The sequence below is a fragment of the Epinephelus lanceolatus genome, chromosome 23 (genome assembly GCF_041903045.1).
Source record: "Epinephelus lanceolatus isolate andai-2023 chromosome 23, ASM4190304v1, whole genome shotgun sequence".
Lineage (NCBI taxonomy): Eukaryota > Metazoa > Chordata > Actinopteri > Perciformes > Serranidae > Epinephelus > Epinephelus lanceolatus.
Genome location: NC_135756.1, coordinates 2,664,796 through 2,683,657, shown reverse-complemented (window position 1 = coordinate 2,683,657; position 18,862 = coordinate 2,664,796). Strand labels below are relative to the sequence as shown.

General features: G+C 42.3%; 1 protein-coding gene across 4 annotated transcripts in view; it reads right to left on the bottom strand.

Annotated features, from left to right (window-relative positions):
- The window catches only part of grip1 (glutamate receptor interacting protein 1), an 89,514-nt gene extending 71,323 nt beyond the window's left edge, over positions 1-18,191 (bottom strand). For 2 of the 4 annotated variants that reach the window (XM_078165036.1, XM_078165039.1), the window contains exon 1: positions 17,936-18,191. In XM_078165036.1, the coding sequence (XP_078021162.1) occupies positions 17,936-17,990 (55 nt within the window). In that variant the 5' untranslated portion in view covers positions 17,991-18,191. The remainder of the gene's footprint in view (positions 1-17,935) is intronic. The other 2 variants (XM_078165041.1, XM_078165033.1) reach the window with 2 other exon arrangements.
- Positions 18,192-18,862: the final 671 nt, after the last annotated feature.

Here is an 18,862-nt window from a genome sequence, read left to right as displayed (position 1 = left end):
ACAATAATAAATCGTAATATCTCTCACTAAAATGACTGTGACACTAATTATACTTGTTCTGTAACAGCGCAGGAACTCTGACATAATTAAAACACTAATTTTAAAACAATGGTTTAGAAGAGGGAAAGTAAAAAAGCAAAAAAAAAAAAAAAAGAATAGTTTTAAGGAACTGATTTATTGACTGGACGAGAAACAAGAATTAATCAGCATTTATATTAATTATTTTTTTATGTATCACAGTCATATTCTTATCAAACAAGACATCTGACGTCACATTGGGCTCTGAAGCTTTTTGACATTTAGAGCTGCAACAATTAATTGATTAGTTGTCAGCTATTAAATTAATCGCCATCTTAATTGATCGATTTATTGGTCTGAGTAATTTTTATAGAAAAAAAAGGTCTAAATTCTTTGATTCTAGCTTTTTAAATGTGAATATTTTCTGCTTTCTTTCCTCCAGTGATTCCTGACATTTTATGTATCTAACCACTAATTGATTTATGGAGAAATCAATCAATAGATTAATCAACAATGGAAATAATCATTAGCTGCAGCCATTATTCGATCTCTCTCTCGTCAGACTAAATGTCTATAAATGCTAAACCCAACAAACACCCTCTGTTCTCCAGCTGAAAGCTTCAGTGAGAAACATACCTTAAGACAATATATATATACACGACTGGAAATAAAGAATCAATATGGCTTCTGAAAACACGGAGCAGGCAACACGGAGGGAGTGTGAAGACGAGGGGACGGAGCTGGATGAAAAGGGACAAAAAGAAGCAGCCGTGAAACCCACCACCCGAAACTCAAACAAACTGTGTACTAATCCTAATCCTGAGGCCTCGCTCCACATGGATTAAAATAAACATGCTGCCCTTTGTCTGCCTGCAGCTCCAAGACTCAGACATTTACAGTGAGCAGAGAAATGCTCAGTTACCGTCTCCACTGACTAAAGCTCGCTGCCAGTAACCACAGAACAGACGAATATAGATGCACAAAAAGAGATTTCTTATATAGAGACGTTATAAAGACACAAGAAGACACACACTGTGTAGAATGTAGTACGTAGTTTAAAGTGGATCCTGCATGTGGGAGACAAACTAAGTGTAAAAGGTACAGTGTATTAATTATTAAATATAAATGTCACTCAGAATCATCTTCAAACATCTTCAAATTGCTTATTTTGGTATATAAAAAATAAATATTTAAGATCAAGTAACGTAGAGCCTGCGCTGTAGCCTGACGTGCACCTCCCCAGAAATGTAACTCCACAGTGTCACAGTGACGCAGACCTCCTGTCTGTCTCTGTAAGCTGAAACCATTTCCCTCAGTGGAAACAAAGCTTTGATTTACTTTAATTTCACAGATAAGAAACAATAAATTGTGAAGACAATAAAGCCTCCACAAAAATAACATTTTAAGTCTTGTGTTTGATTTATCCTGGCTTCATATGAGCAGAGGAAATCTCTGCTAGCTGATAGGCTAATTTATACAATGTAATAGTGTTGCACAGTATACCAGTACTAAAATAGTACCGCGGTACTAGAGTATTCCAAACGGTACTATACTGCATTTGGAAAATACCGGTACTTTGAAACTGATTCAATTCATTAATTTAGTTAATTTATTTTACTCATTTATGCACACAAACGCCCTTCTTGTTCCTATTGGAGCACAGATTGCACAAGTGGTGTGTATGACAACACCTGTATCAACATTTGCAGCTGGTGTACGTAAAACTTTTGAGCAACCAAACCGTGACGTCTGTACCGAGGTACTTACCGAACCATGATTTTTTGGTACCGTTACACCCCTACTATTTATTGTTCTAAAGGTTTGTATCCAAAAGGACTTTTCCTTAGGAAAAGTACCAAAAAGTATCGAAAAGTATCGAAATTCATATTGGTATGGGTACCGAAGCAAAGATTTTGGTATCGTGACAACACTACAATGTAAAATGCCATAGGATTGTGCTAATAACGTTAGCATGTTGTATTTGTTTGGAAAACATGTTTAGTATAAGACAGTTGTTTTGTCAGTGAACCTTGTGAGCTGTAATGGAGCTGAATTTTGTAACGTTACCTTTGTTAAATGTTGCTGTTGTCCATGGTTTCATATGAGTAGAGGAAAAGTCTGCTAGCTGATAAGCTCATTCATACAATGTAAAATGCCATAAGCTTGAGCTAATAACGTTAGCATGTTGTATTTGTTTGGAAAACGTTTTTAGTATAAGACAGTTGCTTTGTCGGTGAACCTTGTGAGCTGTAATGGAGCTGAATTATGTAACGTTACCTTTGTTAAATGTTGCTGTTGTCCCTGGCTTCATATGAGGAGAGAGAAAGTCTGCTAGCTGCAAGGCTAATTTATACAATGTAAAATGCCATAGGCTTGTGCTAATAACGTTAGCATGTTGTATTTGTGGGGAAAATGTGTCCAGATAAAGACAAGTGTTTGTCTGTGAATGCTGCGAGTTATAGTGAAGCTGATTGTGTTTGAAACTGTCTCTATTAAGCCATGTTTAATGTGTGTTTAATGTGTGTTTACTGTGTGTTTAATGAGTGTTTAGAATCAACTAAACTTCACAGCCCTTCACAGAAACCTCCACCCCTGACCAGTTAAGTACTTTTAGTCCTAGTAACTCGCTGCAGTGACCTCGGGGGAGACTGGAGGGTGGACACAATATTTTTAGAGCAACACTGTTGGGTTGTGATGGTATTTGGGACAGTGCCACGATCCACCAGACCCATGTGGAGCACAGTGCAGTCACCTGAAGCAAAATGAACCTACAGACCGACAAGTCGTGTATTTGCTTTTAGGAAAAGGACAGCCACTGACAGACGAGACAGATGAGATGGGGGACGACCTGCAACAAAGGGCTGAAGTTTGGAGTTGAGCCTGTGCCGCTGCAGAGGACCCAGCCTGTACATAGCTCCTGGGAAATGACGAGGAAGATCAGGGTAATCTTACATCCAGGAATATACGTTTGTCTTCATGCTCCACTGAGCATCATTACTCGGCGTGAAGGGGGCGGAGCCTTCAACACTTGATCCAGTTCTCTTTATACATCCATGAGCCTGGAGCTTCAGCCCGCAGCAGAGATGAGCGACAGAGGTGTCACTTCGCTCCACCTCCACATCTCCAGATCTTTTCTACTTCTGACAGACGTCACACAGCTCCCTCTGGAAACACCTCATATCACCTCTAACACACACGAGCAACCTTTAAAACCGACACACTTTCAGCTCCGCTCCGTTTACTTTAAAGCTTTTTCACAGAGTCAAGTGGAGTAGAAAACAATCTGCTATTAGCACATTTGCATAAAGTCCAAACTTCCTCCTCCTCCTCGTCGTGCTGCCGACTCTCTGAATAATAATGTCACATTTTGGTTGAGTGGCGTCCCGCCGCCGCCGCCGCCCGTCTTTGACGCCACATGTGTGAAGAACGAGCTTTAAAGTGGACTGTGAGTTAACCAAGGACAGCCTGCAGTGTGCCGCTAAAATACCCCCTCTGCTACTTTCCTCGCCCTCGGAGAGAAAAGAGTTATCTTAAGGCTGCAGCTGGCACAAACAAACACACAAACACAAACAAACACACTCAGACGTGTCTGTGAGCTTCTTAAGGACAATAATGGATAAAAACAGAACAGAGGAACGAGTGGAAACACTCTCTGCAGGTTTCAGTGTCAGACCAACTGTTAGAGACACACTGAGACATAATGTGTGTGTGTGTGTGTGTGTATATGTGTGTTAGTGTATTAATAAGTGTGTAAGTGCTTTGTGTGTCCATGCTGGGCTTATCCAAGTAGAAAATGAGTGTATGTGAATGATGCCAGCAGCTTGGCGGTCCACCTGGACGCTGCCCAGGGCTGTGCGTGTGCGTGTGTGTGTGTGTGTGTGTGTGTGTGTGTGTGTGTCAGGGTGTAACAGATGAAGGACAGTAAAAGCTGATCCCAGGTCTGTTTCCTGTTGACAGATTCAAGGTAAATTCTGTTGCTGTTTTTATATAACAATCTGGCTGTTTCTTTAGTTTCATCTCAGTCTCATCAGTCATGGTGATATTACACTCAGCAGCTGCAGCATGAAACTGATGAACACATGAATGCATCAATACTTATAATATATTATATAAATCATTTTGATGTGGGCCATTCTACGTCATGCATTATTTTAATGGTTATATTTTAAAGGTATATCATGCAAGATTTTCATAAAGGACTGAGATGACAGGGTTATGGTGCCCTGTTATGCTCTTATTTTGTCTTGTGTTATAAATCCAGTGCACCCCTTTTTACAGCGATGTGATTTGGTCCCTCCCTGAACCCTGTTTCCACTGAGCAGTACGGTTCAGTTCAGTTCATAGTTTCTGTCTCCACAGTGAAAGTTGTGGATGGTACCAACAGAAGCGTTCCTTAGCGTCCCCATGTTTGGTCCCCCCTCTGTTGGGGTACCTAGCACACAGATCTGGTACTAAAAGGTGGAGCTAGAAACCCTGCAGTCTGATTGGTCAGTAGAGGACGCTCACTCTGGTTTTATGTAACCTCTGTTCATACATCAGTAAACTACAACTATAAAATGAAAGAGAAAAAATAACTTCATTCACTGGGCCGACTGCCGGCAACTTTTTTTTTTTTTAAGATTTGTTTATTCAAAAAAAAATGTTCAGTACAGCATTGCTCATAGTAGAGTACAATACGAATCTCTTTTTTCTTTTTTATAACCCAACCAAAATATAATACATACTAACATATTATAGAGCAAATAAAAACCAGTATTAAACAGTATTATACATAAAAATATGAACATTCACATACACAAAACAACCCCCCCCCCCCCAAAAAAAGAAATACCCACTTAGGATCCAACTGACCACCCCAAATCCCCCCCGCCCCTCCCACACACGCACACACACACACACACACACTGGGGATGGACCTCGCGGCGACAGTAGTAATGCTCAACAGGAAGGCAGAATGAAGGATCAAGAAAACAAGTCAGCTAAAAAGAAAATGGGTACATAGTGGAAAACAAATGCTTGATGGGTTCAACTGGTAGGAAGCTGAGCTAGCTCGTTGAAATGATCTATGAAGGGCTGCCATATGTCATAGAATTTCTTACTTGAGCCTCTCAGTGTGTATTTTATTTTCTCAAGTTTCAAAAAGAACATGACATCATTAAGCCATTGGGCTGTGGAAGGGCTCTTGGCGGACTTCCAGTGTAGTAGTATTACGCGTCTAGCAAACAGGGAAGTGAATGCAATGATTTGTTTTTGTTTAGGGTTAAAAGCAACCTCAACAGAGGGGGTTCCAAAAATTGCTATAAGTGGACATGGTTGCAAAACAAAGTCAAGGACTTAAGACAAAGTGGTAAAAAAACTGCCCCAGTAAGCTTGGAGTGCCGGACACATATAAAACATATGGCTCAAGTCGCAAGGAGTTTGCTGGCATCTGCTGCATTTATCCTCCACCTCCGGATAGAGTCCGGAAAGCCTGGATTTGGAGAGATGGGTTCTGTGCAGTACTTTAAGTTGTATGAGGCTAAAGCGAGCACAGGACGTAGTAGAGTTTATTCTGTCCATAGCCTTGTCCCACCACACGTCACTGAATTCCATTCCCAACTCCTGTTCCCATTTCGTCCTAACTTTAGTAGGACGGACTGCCAGCAACTTTTAAGGTGGAACGTTAACTTGTAATGTTACTCAATGCATGAGTTGATGACGTGAATCCATCAGCACACCTTAAATTTCACTGTGACAACTTTGACCATCACTTTAGTTTTTATATGACACACACTTTTAGTAATGACTTTAAAAATATAGATTAATTTGGAGCGGATTATGTGAAGGTCATATATTCTAATCCTCACTTCCTGTGGGCTACAGCAACACTAAACCCCTGAGCTTGCCTGAGAAGGACTAAATGCACAAAGCTGCTATTTTTAAATATCCCATGGAGAGAGACTCTCACTGCAGCCTGTTCTATTTTGTTGTGAAAATGTGGGCGTGCAGCCTCGTTCTGTGGACGATAAACCAGGTGCAGACTTCCATCTGTGTCACCGCTGATGAGGAAATACAGCGAGTGCTGGACGGAGCAGTGAGTGATAACAACCCCGCCCACATTTAAGAGGACTGTCTGAACACACCGAGGGTCTAGGTACCACGTCTGAAGGGTTACTGCTGGTTCCAAAGGTGCTGGACTGAAAGGGTTTGGTGGAAAGTTATATTTGCATTTCATGCCAGTAATCCCAGTAGGGAAATGAATCTTGGTGACATGCAACAGGGCGTCTGCTCCAACTAGAGGCAGCAAACAGGTTTCCAAAAATACCAAATATTTCAGACTGAATGTGTTTATTAAAACATCTAAATCTGCTTTACATTTGATCTAAAATCTTTGAACACATTTTGATGCAGTACGGGACGTTACTACTACTTAACCCTCGCTGTGAATCTTTAACCACCACATGTTCACGTCATATTCAGGTGTCCACATACTTATGGCCGTGTAGGCAGCGCTGCAACAACGAGCCCAGTGTTACCTCTACACACACTTAAAACACACACACATTTAAATGGATGAAGTCAAGAGTGATACACACACACACACACACACACACACACACACACACACACAGTCAGCAGTTTGTTTCACAGAGTCATTGTGAGGGAGAGAGACATAGACACAAACACACACACACAGAGGAGAGAGAGAGAGTCTCTGGGTAAAATGTGTCAGAGACGATAGGGATAATACATTAAGCTGGATGTACACACACACACACACACACACACAGTCAGTCAGGTCTGCTTCAGTAATCCTGAGGACAAAGATGAGCAGAGTTCTGACATCAGCACCTCTTAAAGGACAGTGTGTGTGTGTGTGTGTTTGTGTGTGTGTGTGTGTTCAGAGTGAGAGGTTCGTGACGCTGTGTGTTACTGTGTGTCTTTGTGTGTGCGAGTGTGTGTTTGAGCTATTTTCTCTGCTTCAAACTCGAAAAGCTTAAAACGGTGGGATGATGTCATGCTGTGACACACACACACACACACACACACACACACACACACACACACACTCTGTCATCATTATCAAACACACAGTAACACACACACACATTTTAAACCATGCTCATGTGCGTCACCATCCATTTCAAAGACCTGATTTAAATTTGGTTCTTACTGTATTTTACACTCAGTGACCACTTTATTAGGAACACCTGCACACTCTATATGATATACAGTCTGCTCTTATGACGCCTGTATTCAACTGTATGTGTCAGCACTGTGGTTACACTTAGTCATGATGCCGTCTACATTATATTCAGAGGTGTTCCTAATATTCTGACCACCTCATTTATCTAAATGTGAAGGGCAACACATCAGAAAGCGTCCAGTTCAACATCTTTTCCTCTGACCTCAGTAATAAAGTCATTAAATGTACAGAGCTGTTATCATAGGCTGCATCAGACTGCACAGGTGTACCTAATAAAGTGGCTGCAGAGTGTGTTGAGAACTTGGTCACAAATGGATTAAAAAACAAACCCACCCTGGTCAAACACTGCACGGACGAAGGTGGTTTGTGAGGACGTTTTGTGGCGCTCCTGTCGAGCAGCCGACAGCAGAGGTCTGGCTCCAGCTCAGGCTCTCACTGTGGCCTGAAGGCAGACAGGTGCTGGGCCCTTCTGGACTTGCCAGGTAAGAAATCGGGGTCATGAACCTGACGTAGGCGTCATCAGCAGGCTGAAACACACTGCCTGTGTGTGTGTGTGTGTGTGTGTTTTCCTGGACAGGTTCCTGACGGAGCGTTTGGAAGCCTGGAGTTTGGGATCAGCTCCTCACGGGAGCCAGGAAATACTCAGACGGACAAATCTGTCGGAAGACGTGACTGATATTAATGACTTTATGTTACATTTGTTTACCTGCCTGATGCTCCCACTGTCATGACATTTTTACTTACTGAACTTTGGGATGAGAATTAATAGATTTTATTGATACCAGTGACATTATCAATGCTGCTTATCGGAAAGATTCTCCATCAATTCCCTTATTAATTCCTGATCAATATTTTGAGTGGGGGAAAAAAAATACAACCACAAGTTTTCAGCATCAACTGAACTATTTTATTATCTTTGAATCAAAGAGAGAATATTTGTACAGCATTCATTTCCATTTAAAAACATGCCGTTCTCTGAGTTTAAACCCAAAATATGTAGAAATATGTTTCAGTATATTTCTGAAAGCGCACACACGTGAGCGCGGTGCCCAGAGAGGCAGTCAGAGCTACAGGCTACAATGAGGCTAAAAACAGAGCTCAAATGAGGTTTTTCCAAACAGCTTTTTATGTCGGGGCTTCAGGACACTTGGATCACTACGGACGAGCAGTATGGAGATATTTTGTGGTTTCAATGATGTGTTTTTGGACGTTTGAATCTGGGGCGCCGTCAGCCTCCATTAGGTGGAGTTGTGTTGCTACCTCCTCTCCCCTTGGATCTCTGCAAGTGATGTGAGGACTCTAAAACTTCACCTGAGCCTCCCTCGCCATATGGGTGAGTAGATGATGGCTGAATTTACATTTTTGGGTGCACTGTCCCTTTGAGTACAGAACTTGATCTAATTCATGCGCTTCATGAACAGATCATGATCTGGAGCTGTTGTTAAGCCCAGAGTCCCTGTGTCCACTACATGATACTGTACTGTACTAACACATGTTACTATACAATAGCACACAGTGTCTCTTGTTATCTATTATTTACCTGTTATCTATTTTTACTCCCTGCCTGTGGCCGTCTGATCCGTCTTGTACTGTATTCTCTTCTTGAACAGCTGTGTTTCATGTTCCTCTGCGTGCCTCTGAGTCTTTAACATTTTAATATATTGTTATTTTCCAGGCGCCCTGCTGTGAAGCACTGTGACCACAGCAGAGCTGGAAGCTGAGCACCTGAGGATTATATCATTATCTCTCCAGGAGCACCGCAGACAGCTTTACAACACAACACTAAATCAACACCGCTATATTTTTTATAACAGCCTGTGGGGCTGAAAACATTTAACATCCTCACACTTAGACTGCATTATTGAACCGCGCTGTAAATCATGTTTTTAATCTCAATGACAGCGTCGCAATAGAGCTGAAACAATTAGTCCATCAAGAGAGAAATAATCACAGACTATATTGATAATTGATTAATCATTTCAGCTCTTTAATCAAACAAAAAGCCAATTATCATCTGATCCAAGCTTCTGAAAGGTGAGAACCTGCAGGTTTTCCTTCCTTGTAAACTGAATATCTGTAAGTTTGGACAAAACAAGACATCTGAAGACACCAGGAGACACTGAGACAAGAGAACGTATCCTTCATACTAAAACACTAACATTAAGCACGATAACACAATAACACTAAGAATTGAAGAGGGCTTGAAATTAGCAAGGCCATTAACGCTCACATTATGATGAAACACAGGTGGGACTGTGAGAAATAATGTGGTTGTAACCTTTAAGGAGCTAATTTGGCTAGCAAGCTAACAAAGCATTCCACATATGGATATTAATTAATTTCAGATACTGTGTTGGGTTTTTTAAATGCATTTTTTTATCATGCAGAAACAATAACACACTATTTCTCTCAAATTGTCTGGACATTAGAGAGTCTCATTATCGCCAGAATTCATCTGAATTTTAAAAAAAAAAAAAAACCTTTATTCATCCCTTGCAGGGTAATTAATCCTTTAACACCTTCCTCTGTTTGGCTTTTGTTCTGCCAGAATTTAAAAAAAATGGTCTATTTTTTACGGTTTGACCCTCATGATGAATTTGGACATTCATAGATTAAAGATTTATGACATTATTGATGTCATAAATCTTTCCCTAAAATCAAAAACACATATTTTACGTCTCACTTGTGGTGCTAATTATCAATCTAGAGCCCTTTGTACCCAGAGCACCGTCTTGACATTTTTACACAGAACCAAACAACAGTGTGTGATTATAGACAGCATGCCGACATCATGTCAGCAGAACTTTATAAACAACAACAGCAACGGCATAACATGGTAAAAATAATAATTTGCCCTCCCTGTTATATGGCGGCCATTGTTGCCTTCTTCTTTGAGTTAGCTGCTAACTGCTAACAGCTACTTTTTAAGGTCCCATTTACACGACAACGATTTCAACTGAAAACAGTAAACTTTAGCTGCGTTTTGGCCGATCGTTTAAATCGTTTTGGGTGCCTAAAAACGCAACGTTTTGAAAACAGGTTCCAGAGTGCAATTTTTTGGAAACAGCACCATCTCTGTTGTCATGTAAACTGTAAAAACGGAGACCTTTCGCACATGTTCATTACAGTTCCAGTCACGAGGCATGTGCGAGAAATAGAGTTGTACTGATACCAGAATCGGAAATGCCTCCGATACTGCCTAAAATGTGGTATCGGTTATGGGCAAGTACAGGCTATGACCAGTCCGATACCACGTGAAGCCTCACGTCATTACACACGCTACAGGCAAACGAAACAGAAACAGAGCGGAGTTTAAAAAGCATTCTACTGTAGCCTTTAAAATGTCTTTTTTACCAAATTGTGTGGCTGCACTTTAACCTGTGTCTTGATCTGTGTCAACACTGGATAATAATAATAATAAAAAAGTTTTATGGCATTCATTATGCCATACTATTATGTAATGTATTTTTTTACGCGCTGGTATCGGATCGGTACTCGGTATCAGCAGATACCTAAGGTTCAGGGATCGGAATCGGTATCAGGAAGGAAAAAGTGGTAGCGGTATCGGCATGATGCAAAAAGGGCTTGGATTGTTTCGGTGTGAGTTACTCAGTGTTGAAGATATCAGCCATAGAGAGGAACTATTTTCTCTCTAAGTATCCCCGCACAGAAGGACATGTGCATCCACTCATGGACGAGAGGCTCGGGCTCCTGACAGTGCAAGATGTTAATGGCATCCTCCTCGGCCGGGCTGTAAGGTTAGCTAGCTCAGTGATGCTAGGTGAGCTCACAGTAGATGCTTCTTTCTGCGTGGCGATGCAGTTGGCCGATATCGTTTGATAGAAAGAAAATAGTTCCTACTGTACATGAAATTGCTCGCAACAAGATCTGCCGATTATCTTGAGTGACCAGGTCATGATTTCTGGAAAGAGACATTGATGTTGAGTTTTTCAAATGTATTTTTTTGGCGCTTTGAGCACCACAAGCCGAGAGAAGGCAGACATCTCTACGGCCAAAATCTCCAACACTCAGCAACTCTCACCAAAACTATCCAGACTGATAAACAGCTCTACAGGTGAGAGGAAAAACATGTTTTTGATTTTAGGGTGAACTGTTCCTTTGGGGCTTCAGCTTTCGCACTTGAATTGTTGTTATGACACAAGAACGAGTGTAATCTTTTGATAAATATATTACATATTCATACTGCATGAAAGTTCATGATAGTGCTAGCTGCCTGTGGTCGGAAAGAACTTTATCATTAGGGAAACTGTTGGACAACAGTTGCAGTACAAAGCAGAGAGGAGTGCAAATAAAACTAAATATAGAAAAAATAAAGATTGCTATTAGGGTACAAACAAAGCGTACACGACAGGTTAAAAACAAAGGTGCAAATCTGCACACAGCGATTAAAGTAAACAAGTAGTGATCATAATAAAGAAAGGTTAATGGTAAGGTACAAATCTAAAACACGGCTGGTATTTAAAGTAAATTCCCACATTCATAAGCTTGTATCTGCAGCTGCACACCGCCACAGAAATGAGGAAGCATTTATCAATTTATCTCGCCAAGAAAAAGTCACACAAAAGCTGCCGCTTCCAGGAAACCCTTAGATACATCTTCTTATTTATCCATTAGGAAATCATCTTCCAAACAGAATGTAAGTGAGAGTTTTAAAAAGACTGGGAGCAGTCACATCTCTATCGTGTTCCTTTTAAAGTGGAGAACGTGTCCTGGTTCTGCGTCGGCAGTCATGTACAGTTTGTAGTGTTCAAACCTTTTAAATGTGAGCTAAAAATGGTTTGCTGAATCTGACACCACGTGTAAAAGGAGAATAACTACGCCGGGTGCAGTTTAGGTGAGTGATGACATGTCTGTTTTTGTTCATTCATCTGAGTCTTTCTGTCTCTCATTAGAGTCACATTTTAATACACGACGAGACAGAAAATACTGGCTTCATGAGTTATGTTTAAAATCTACTGCATGCTGGAAACGTCTCACACACGCTGGGTTATGTTCATCTTCAAGGATATCAGAGATCTGTCCACATCAGGCCTGAAACTATCGGCTATTTTCACACTTCATTTATTACAATGCTAATTATTTAATCAATTAATCAGCCTATAATGTCAATAAATGTTCTAAAGTCCACACTGACAGAATCAAGTGTCTTATTTTTCACTTTAATATCAATATAAACCAGCAAACATTCACATTTAGGTACTAAAACAAGATATTTTTTGGCATTTTAACTTGAAAAAATAAAAATAGTTGCTGAATTATTTTTGTTTTTTGACTAATTATTTAATGGATTTAATAAATTTCTAAATCTGAAACATTTTTGCTGAAAACAGTTTGTTTATTGGACTGGAAATGTGATCATCAATGTTAAAGCCTCAAATATAAAATTAATCATTATATATATATATATAGGAGAAACTAACTGGAGTTATTCCACTGTATCATAACGAGCATCAACACAACAAAAATATTATAGCCAAAGCACCACATTAGGGCTGCAGCTAATAACATATTAAATTATTTATAAATCTCACATTCTATTGATTAATTGTCTATACAATGAAAGAAAATAAATGCTTGTCACACTTTCCTTTAATCTCCTTAACACAGAGAAAGTGTCACATTTGAGAACTACAGAGTATTTGGCTTTGTGCTTGACAAATGACTTAGCCGGTGGCCAATTAAATTTCCTTTTTAGACTAATTAGCCTAACTGCACCAATGCAGTTTGTCTGTTGCTGCAGTTAATGAGGTGTTCCACACATTTGTATCATGTTGTCACAAATAGCTTTTATTTCAAGGGTTTTACCAATGTCTAAATCTGAACCACAGTAAGTCCATTTATCTCTGATAACAAGATAAATGTTGGGATTTAATGACCAAAGTAGAAGCCACAACTAACGTGGAAAATAACTGGGTTTACATTTAAATACTCTACTATATTATACTTCACCACAAACACTCACATCATCCCTCAGTGGTGGAAAATGCACTCAGATCTTTTTACCTTTTTACCACTAAAATTAGCACCTATGAAGGTTTTTTAAACACAGGAAAATTCGCTAAGAATAGACGATAGACTGCACTGCACCAGAGCCACAGCTCATCAAGTATCTCCGCTTTGTCAGTGGACTTTGGCGTCTAAATATGACACGTTAGGCGCCCTCCTGCATCTGCTGTTGTCAGTGTATGCTTGTTACATGCATTGTGTCTTCGCAAAACACTTTGTTTTTACGTTTAAAAAACACGCTCAACATTCTCACGGGAAGTGAACAGCAGGCTTCTGGGTTTAAGTCCGAGTTTGCTGGGTCATTCAGTCTCTCTCTCTCAAACTGCCGACTTAATTTGGATGGATGTTAACGTGCTGCGGATGGAATTTTTTGGCGACAGGTCATTGCATCACACCAGAAAAACACACCAATTAACGCATCCTCCCAAGTGCGAATTTGTGTCTCCCAGGTTAGCGAAGGCATGACCTGTCCGACTAAGCCCAGTTCACATTACACGATTTCCACCCTGATTTTGCGTCGTGGAGACTATCGTAATCTTTTGAGTCTTCATACCTGGCGACGTGTGTTTCTGTCAGCGGGAGTCTCGCCAACTGCGTTACGACCTGTGCGTACACACCACAAGATTTCTCCACCGAGCCCTCGCCGACAGAGCCCCGGATAACACGGTGACGTCACCAAACTTGGAGACGACACATCGTAAAGGCATGGATATTCTTTATTATCCTGGGTCCAAACACAACGCGCTCCCCGTGATCCTGTGGACGCCGCCATTATTGTTGTTGCTTGCCGGCCGGCTTGTCAGTGTTGCCAGGTCTTGGGAGAGAAACAAGCAACCAGGGCTATGGCAACAAGCCCAAAAGAAGCAACTATCATGCCTTTAAATAGCTTATTAGACGGATATATATAGAGGAAGGTGACGTTTAGAAACAAGCCCAAAGTCGCAGCTAATAAGCAGACCTGGCAACCATGCGGCTTGTCGTCCTCACATTTCTTCCCTCCTCCTGCGTGCTGACGTGGGACGTATCCCGCCTCTCATTGGCTGATGCTCTTTGTCAGTCGTGTCAGCCTTCTCCAATTCTCTACCATGCCAGATATCCAGTCCCAGTCACAGACGAGGGGGTGACTTGCTCGTAGGCTTGTTCACACATGAGGACTCGTCGTGGCAGATTATCTGCCGACTCACCTCCGACCCAAGGTGGCCCTCGTCCAAATCGCACTGTACAAATCCACCCATATATATTATATTATTGGATTATAATTATTGATGCATTCATGTGTTCATCACTTCAGTGTTGCAGCTGGTGAAGGTGGAGCTCATTTCAATTACTTCACCTATAATAATCATCATAATTGATTAATCTGAATTTGAACAGTAACTAATGTCGCAGCGGAGTAGAAGTATAAATCAGCCATTCAGTCCATCAGGACCAAAACCTCACACCACAAACTCACTCTCTTCCCGACAGCAGTGGGCCTCATCAACAAGGCCCAGGACCCCCACTGACCACCACCACCCCCTCCCCCACTGTCTCTATACATTAAAGCTCATCTTGGTCTATATTCTCTGCACATGAGACATATTTGCTCTGCTGTGAACTCTTGCACATCCCCTGACTCATATTCTAACACATCCTGCACAAACCTGCACAGCTCTCTTATGAAACAGCTTTATTACACATATTTGTTCTTTAAAGTCCCTTTAAAACATTTTTTTTATATTTTTATTGTAGAGACCAAAAACAGAAAATAAGGTTGTTTTTAGTGAGTCGTCACTGTGATTCCAGAAGCTTTTTAGCCAACAAACATGGGTGCGTTTTTAGCAGCCCGTCGCTTTGTTTCAAACGGGGATAGTGCCACAAAAAGCAGTTTGTTTTTACCGCGACATTGCTGCTTTTCCTACCAGGGTGGTGCCATAAAAAAGCAGTTATTTATTACTGGGACGTTGCTGCATTTCCCTCAGGTGTAGTGCCATGTAAAGCAGTTGTTTTTTTACCAAACCACTGGTGCATTTCCTGCCAGGATAGCAGCATGAAAAATTGTTTTTAACCGAGACGTCAGCGTGTTTCCTGCTAGGATAGTGCAAAAAAAAAAAAAGGTGATTGTTTATTAGCAGGTCAATGCTGCTTTTTCTGGAGGCACAGCGCCATAGAAAACAGTTGTTTTTGTTAACCAAACATTGGTGCATTTCCAGCCAGGATAGTACCACGAAAAAAATGGTTGCTTATTACCAGGACATGCATTTCCAGCAGGCAAAGTACCACAAAAAGCAGTTTTTAAGAGAGACATCACTGCCTTTCCAGCCAGGATAGTACCATGGAAAGCAGTTGTTTTTTACCAAGGCATTGGTGCATTATCTGCCGGGATAGTGCCATGAAAATGTGGTTGTTTAATAGCGGTTCTTTGGTGTGTTTCCTGCAGGTGTAGTGTCATGGAAAGCAGTTGTTTTTTACTGAGATATGGGTACATTATCAGCTGGGATAGTGCCACGAAAAAGTAGTTTTTAACCAAGACATCTGCATTTTCCTGCCAGGATAGTGCCATAAAAAGCAGTTGTTTATTACCAGGACGTTCCTGTGTGTCCTGCAGGTGTAGTGACATGGAAAGCAGTTGTTTTTTACCAAGACATTGGTGCATTTCCAGCCGAGGTAGTGCCACGAAAAGCAGTTGTTTATCACCGGCATGTTGCTGCGTTTCCTGCAGGTGTAGTACCATGGAAAGCAGTTGTTTTTTACCAAGACATTGGTGCATTATCTGCCGGGATAGTGCCATGAAAAGTAGTTTTTAACCAAGACATCACTGCATTTCCAGCCAGGATAGTGCCATAAAAATGTGGTTGTTTATTACCAGGACGTTGCTGTGTGTCCTGCAGGTGTAGTGTCATGGAAAGCAGTTGTTTTTTACTGAGATATGGGTACATTATCAGCTGGGATAGTGCCACGAAAAAGTAGTTTTTAACCAAGACATCTGCATTTTCCTGCCAGGATAGTGCCATAAAAAGCAGTTGTTTATTACCAGGACGTTCCTGTGTGTCCTGCAGGTGTAGTGACATGGAAAGCAGTTGTTTTTTACCAAGACATTGGTGCATTTCCAGCCGAGGTAGTGCCACGAAAAGCAGTTGTTTATCACCGGCATGTTGCTGCGTTTCCTGCAGGTGTAGTACCATGGAAAGCAGTTGTTTTTTACCAAGACATTGGTGCATTATCTGCCGGGATAGTGCCATGAAAAGTAGTTTTTAACCAAGACATCACTGCATTTCCAGCCAGGATAGTGCCATAAAAATGTGGTTGTTTATTACCAGGACGTTGCTGTGTGTCCTGCAGGTGTAGTGCCATGGACAACGGTTGTTTTTTACCAAGACACTGGTGCGTTTCCAGCCAGGATAGTGCCATGAAAAGCACTGCTATGTTGCTGCATGTCCTGCAGGGGTAGTGTCATGGAAAGCATTTGTTTTGTACTAAGACATCACTGCATTATCTGCCGGGATAGTGCCACAAAATGTGGTTTTTAACCAAGACATCACTGTGTTTCCTGCCAGGATAGTGCCATAAAAAAGTGGTTGTTTAATAGCAGATGGGTGCTGTGTTTCCTGCAGGTGTAGTGCCATGGAAAGCAGTTGTTTTTTACCATGGCATTGGTGCATTTCCAGCCAGGATAGTGCCACGAAAAGCAGTTAATGTCATGTTATTAAATGTTGCAGTACTTTGCCTTTCTTCTTATTTCCTCTTAATAATTATTGTATGTTTAATTCATGCACCAAAAACCAAAGCAAACTGCTTGTGATTACAAACCTACCCAGTATGTCTCATTCCTCCGCTGATGTCTCTCCATAATTTACCACAGAAAACTACATCAATAAGTGGGTTACTACGCCACACAATATTCCACTACACTTATGAACACACTCCAGCAGCACCCAGCTCTGTGTTGTCTCAATGGAGGGTGTTATGAAAACACTAATGGGTGCTGCTGTGTGCCGCCACCAAACGTTACAGTCACCGACTGTACCGGTGGTGTGAGAGTAGAGCCCGGTGAGCATTAACACCTCACCTGTCAATATTTAATCCACCCATCAGTCATTATGTACACACACACACACCTGACCCTGCAGCGTCACACAACCGGAGGGGTCACACGTTTCACCGTAACACCAGTAAACACCCGGTGAAGGTGGTCGTTACACATACACAAATACACACACACACACACACACACACGGGCAGACCCTCGGTTGACCAGAACCGACCGTCCGGTTAAACCGTAGTTAGCCTGTTAGCAGCCTCTGCTAACTTCGGTAACCGGTAACCTCTCTTAATGATAAACACGTTAGTGGGCTGTAACGTGAAATCACCGTAACGTCACTGTAACCTCACCCTTTGCGTCAGATTAACACGAGACAACACACACACACACACACATTCTCACACACACACACACACACACACACATTCACACGGTATCAGTTACCAACTTTCACTAATTTCAAGGCAGTCGCCGTCTGCGCGAGCTCAACCGGCGGCGCCAAACCACGCTGCACAGATTGCACCGGCGATAATTAGCACACGCGCTCACACACACACGCGCGCACACACACACAGGTATGCACTAAACCCACACACACACACACACACACACACACACACAGATAGAGGGACACACTCGCCGGTCGGTGTGAACCTGAGCGGGTCGGTCTGGTCCGGTCTTACCTCCCTCCTGGTCCGGTTGGAGACAGGCCGGGATGTTTTTCTTCCAGCCGGGCATGATGCACCTCAGGGCGGATAGGGAGTCCAGGGCGGCCCGCTAGCAGACACACACCACCAGCAGCAGCAGCGGGAGGAGCAGCGACAGCAACATGGCTAGTTAGCTTTAGCTTCAGCTGCTACACCTCCCCCTGCACTGAGAGCCGAGCCCTCTCTACCACGCTCTCTCTTTTTCAACCTCACGCGAACCCCCCCTCCTCTCTCTCTCTCTCTCCTTTTCTTCTCTTTGTCTATGTCTCTCGACCCCCTCCCCCCTCTGTAACTCTACCCCTCGAGCCTCGTTGTGGTCTCCGGAGGAGTGGGAGAGAGAGAGAGAGAGAGAGGGTGACGTGATGACCGTGAAGGCGCCCGCGAGGCAGACCCGGTACCGCTCGAACGTTACAACCCGAACCCCGCGTGCCTCGGGATTCTACCCCATCTGACAGGCTCGCGATTAATTTGCCCCCAGTATGCGCTCACACGCGTTAATTATCGCAGCCATTTAAGTGATTTGTCCGGTGAGCACGCGCCAGCAGTGAGCACGCGCCTCCCGCCTTCATTCATTCATAGAGGAGAGACGGAGCCAGTGAACAGAGAGACACTCTCCCGGCTAACAGCTCCTCCATCAGCCGATATAAGATGAACAGATATGGACACAGACACACAACTGACCGAAGGGAGAAACATATAAACACAGTCAGAGTGTAACCTTGTTGGTGACACAGCACTCTGTCACAGCCAATCACCACATACTCTGGGGAAAATACCCTTTAACAGGGGTGTCAAACATACGGCCCAGGGGCCAGAACCGACCCGCCAACGGGTCCAATTCAGCCCAATGGATGACCTTGCATCTAAAGCCCCGTTTACACCAAGCAGTCCGGTTTGGTTCAG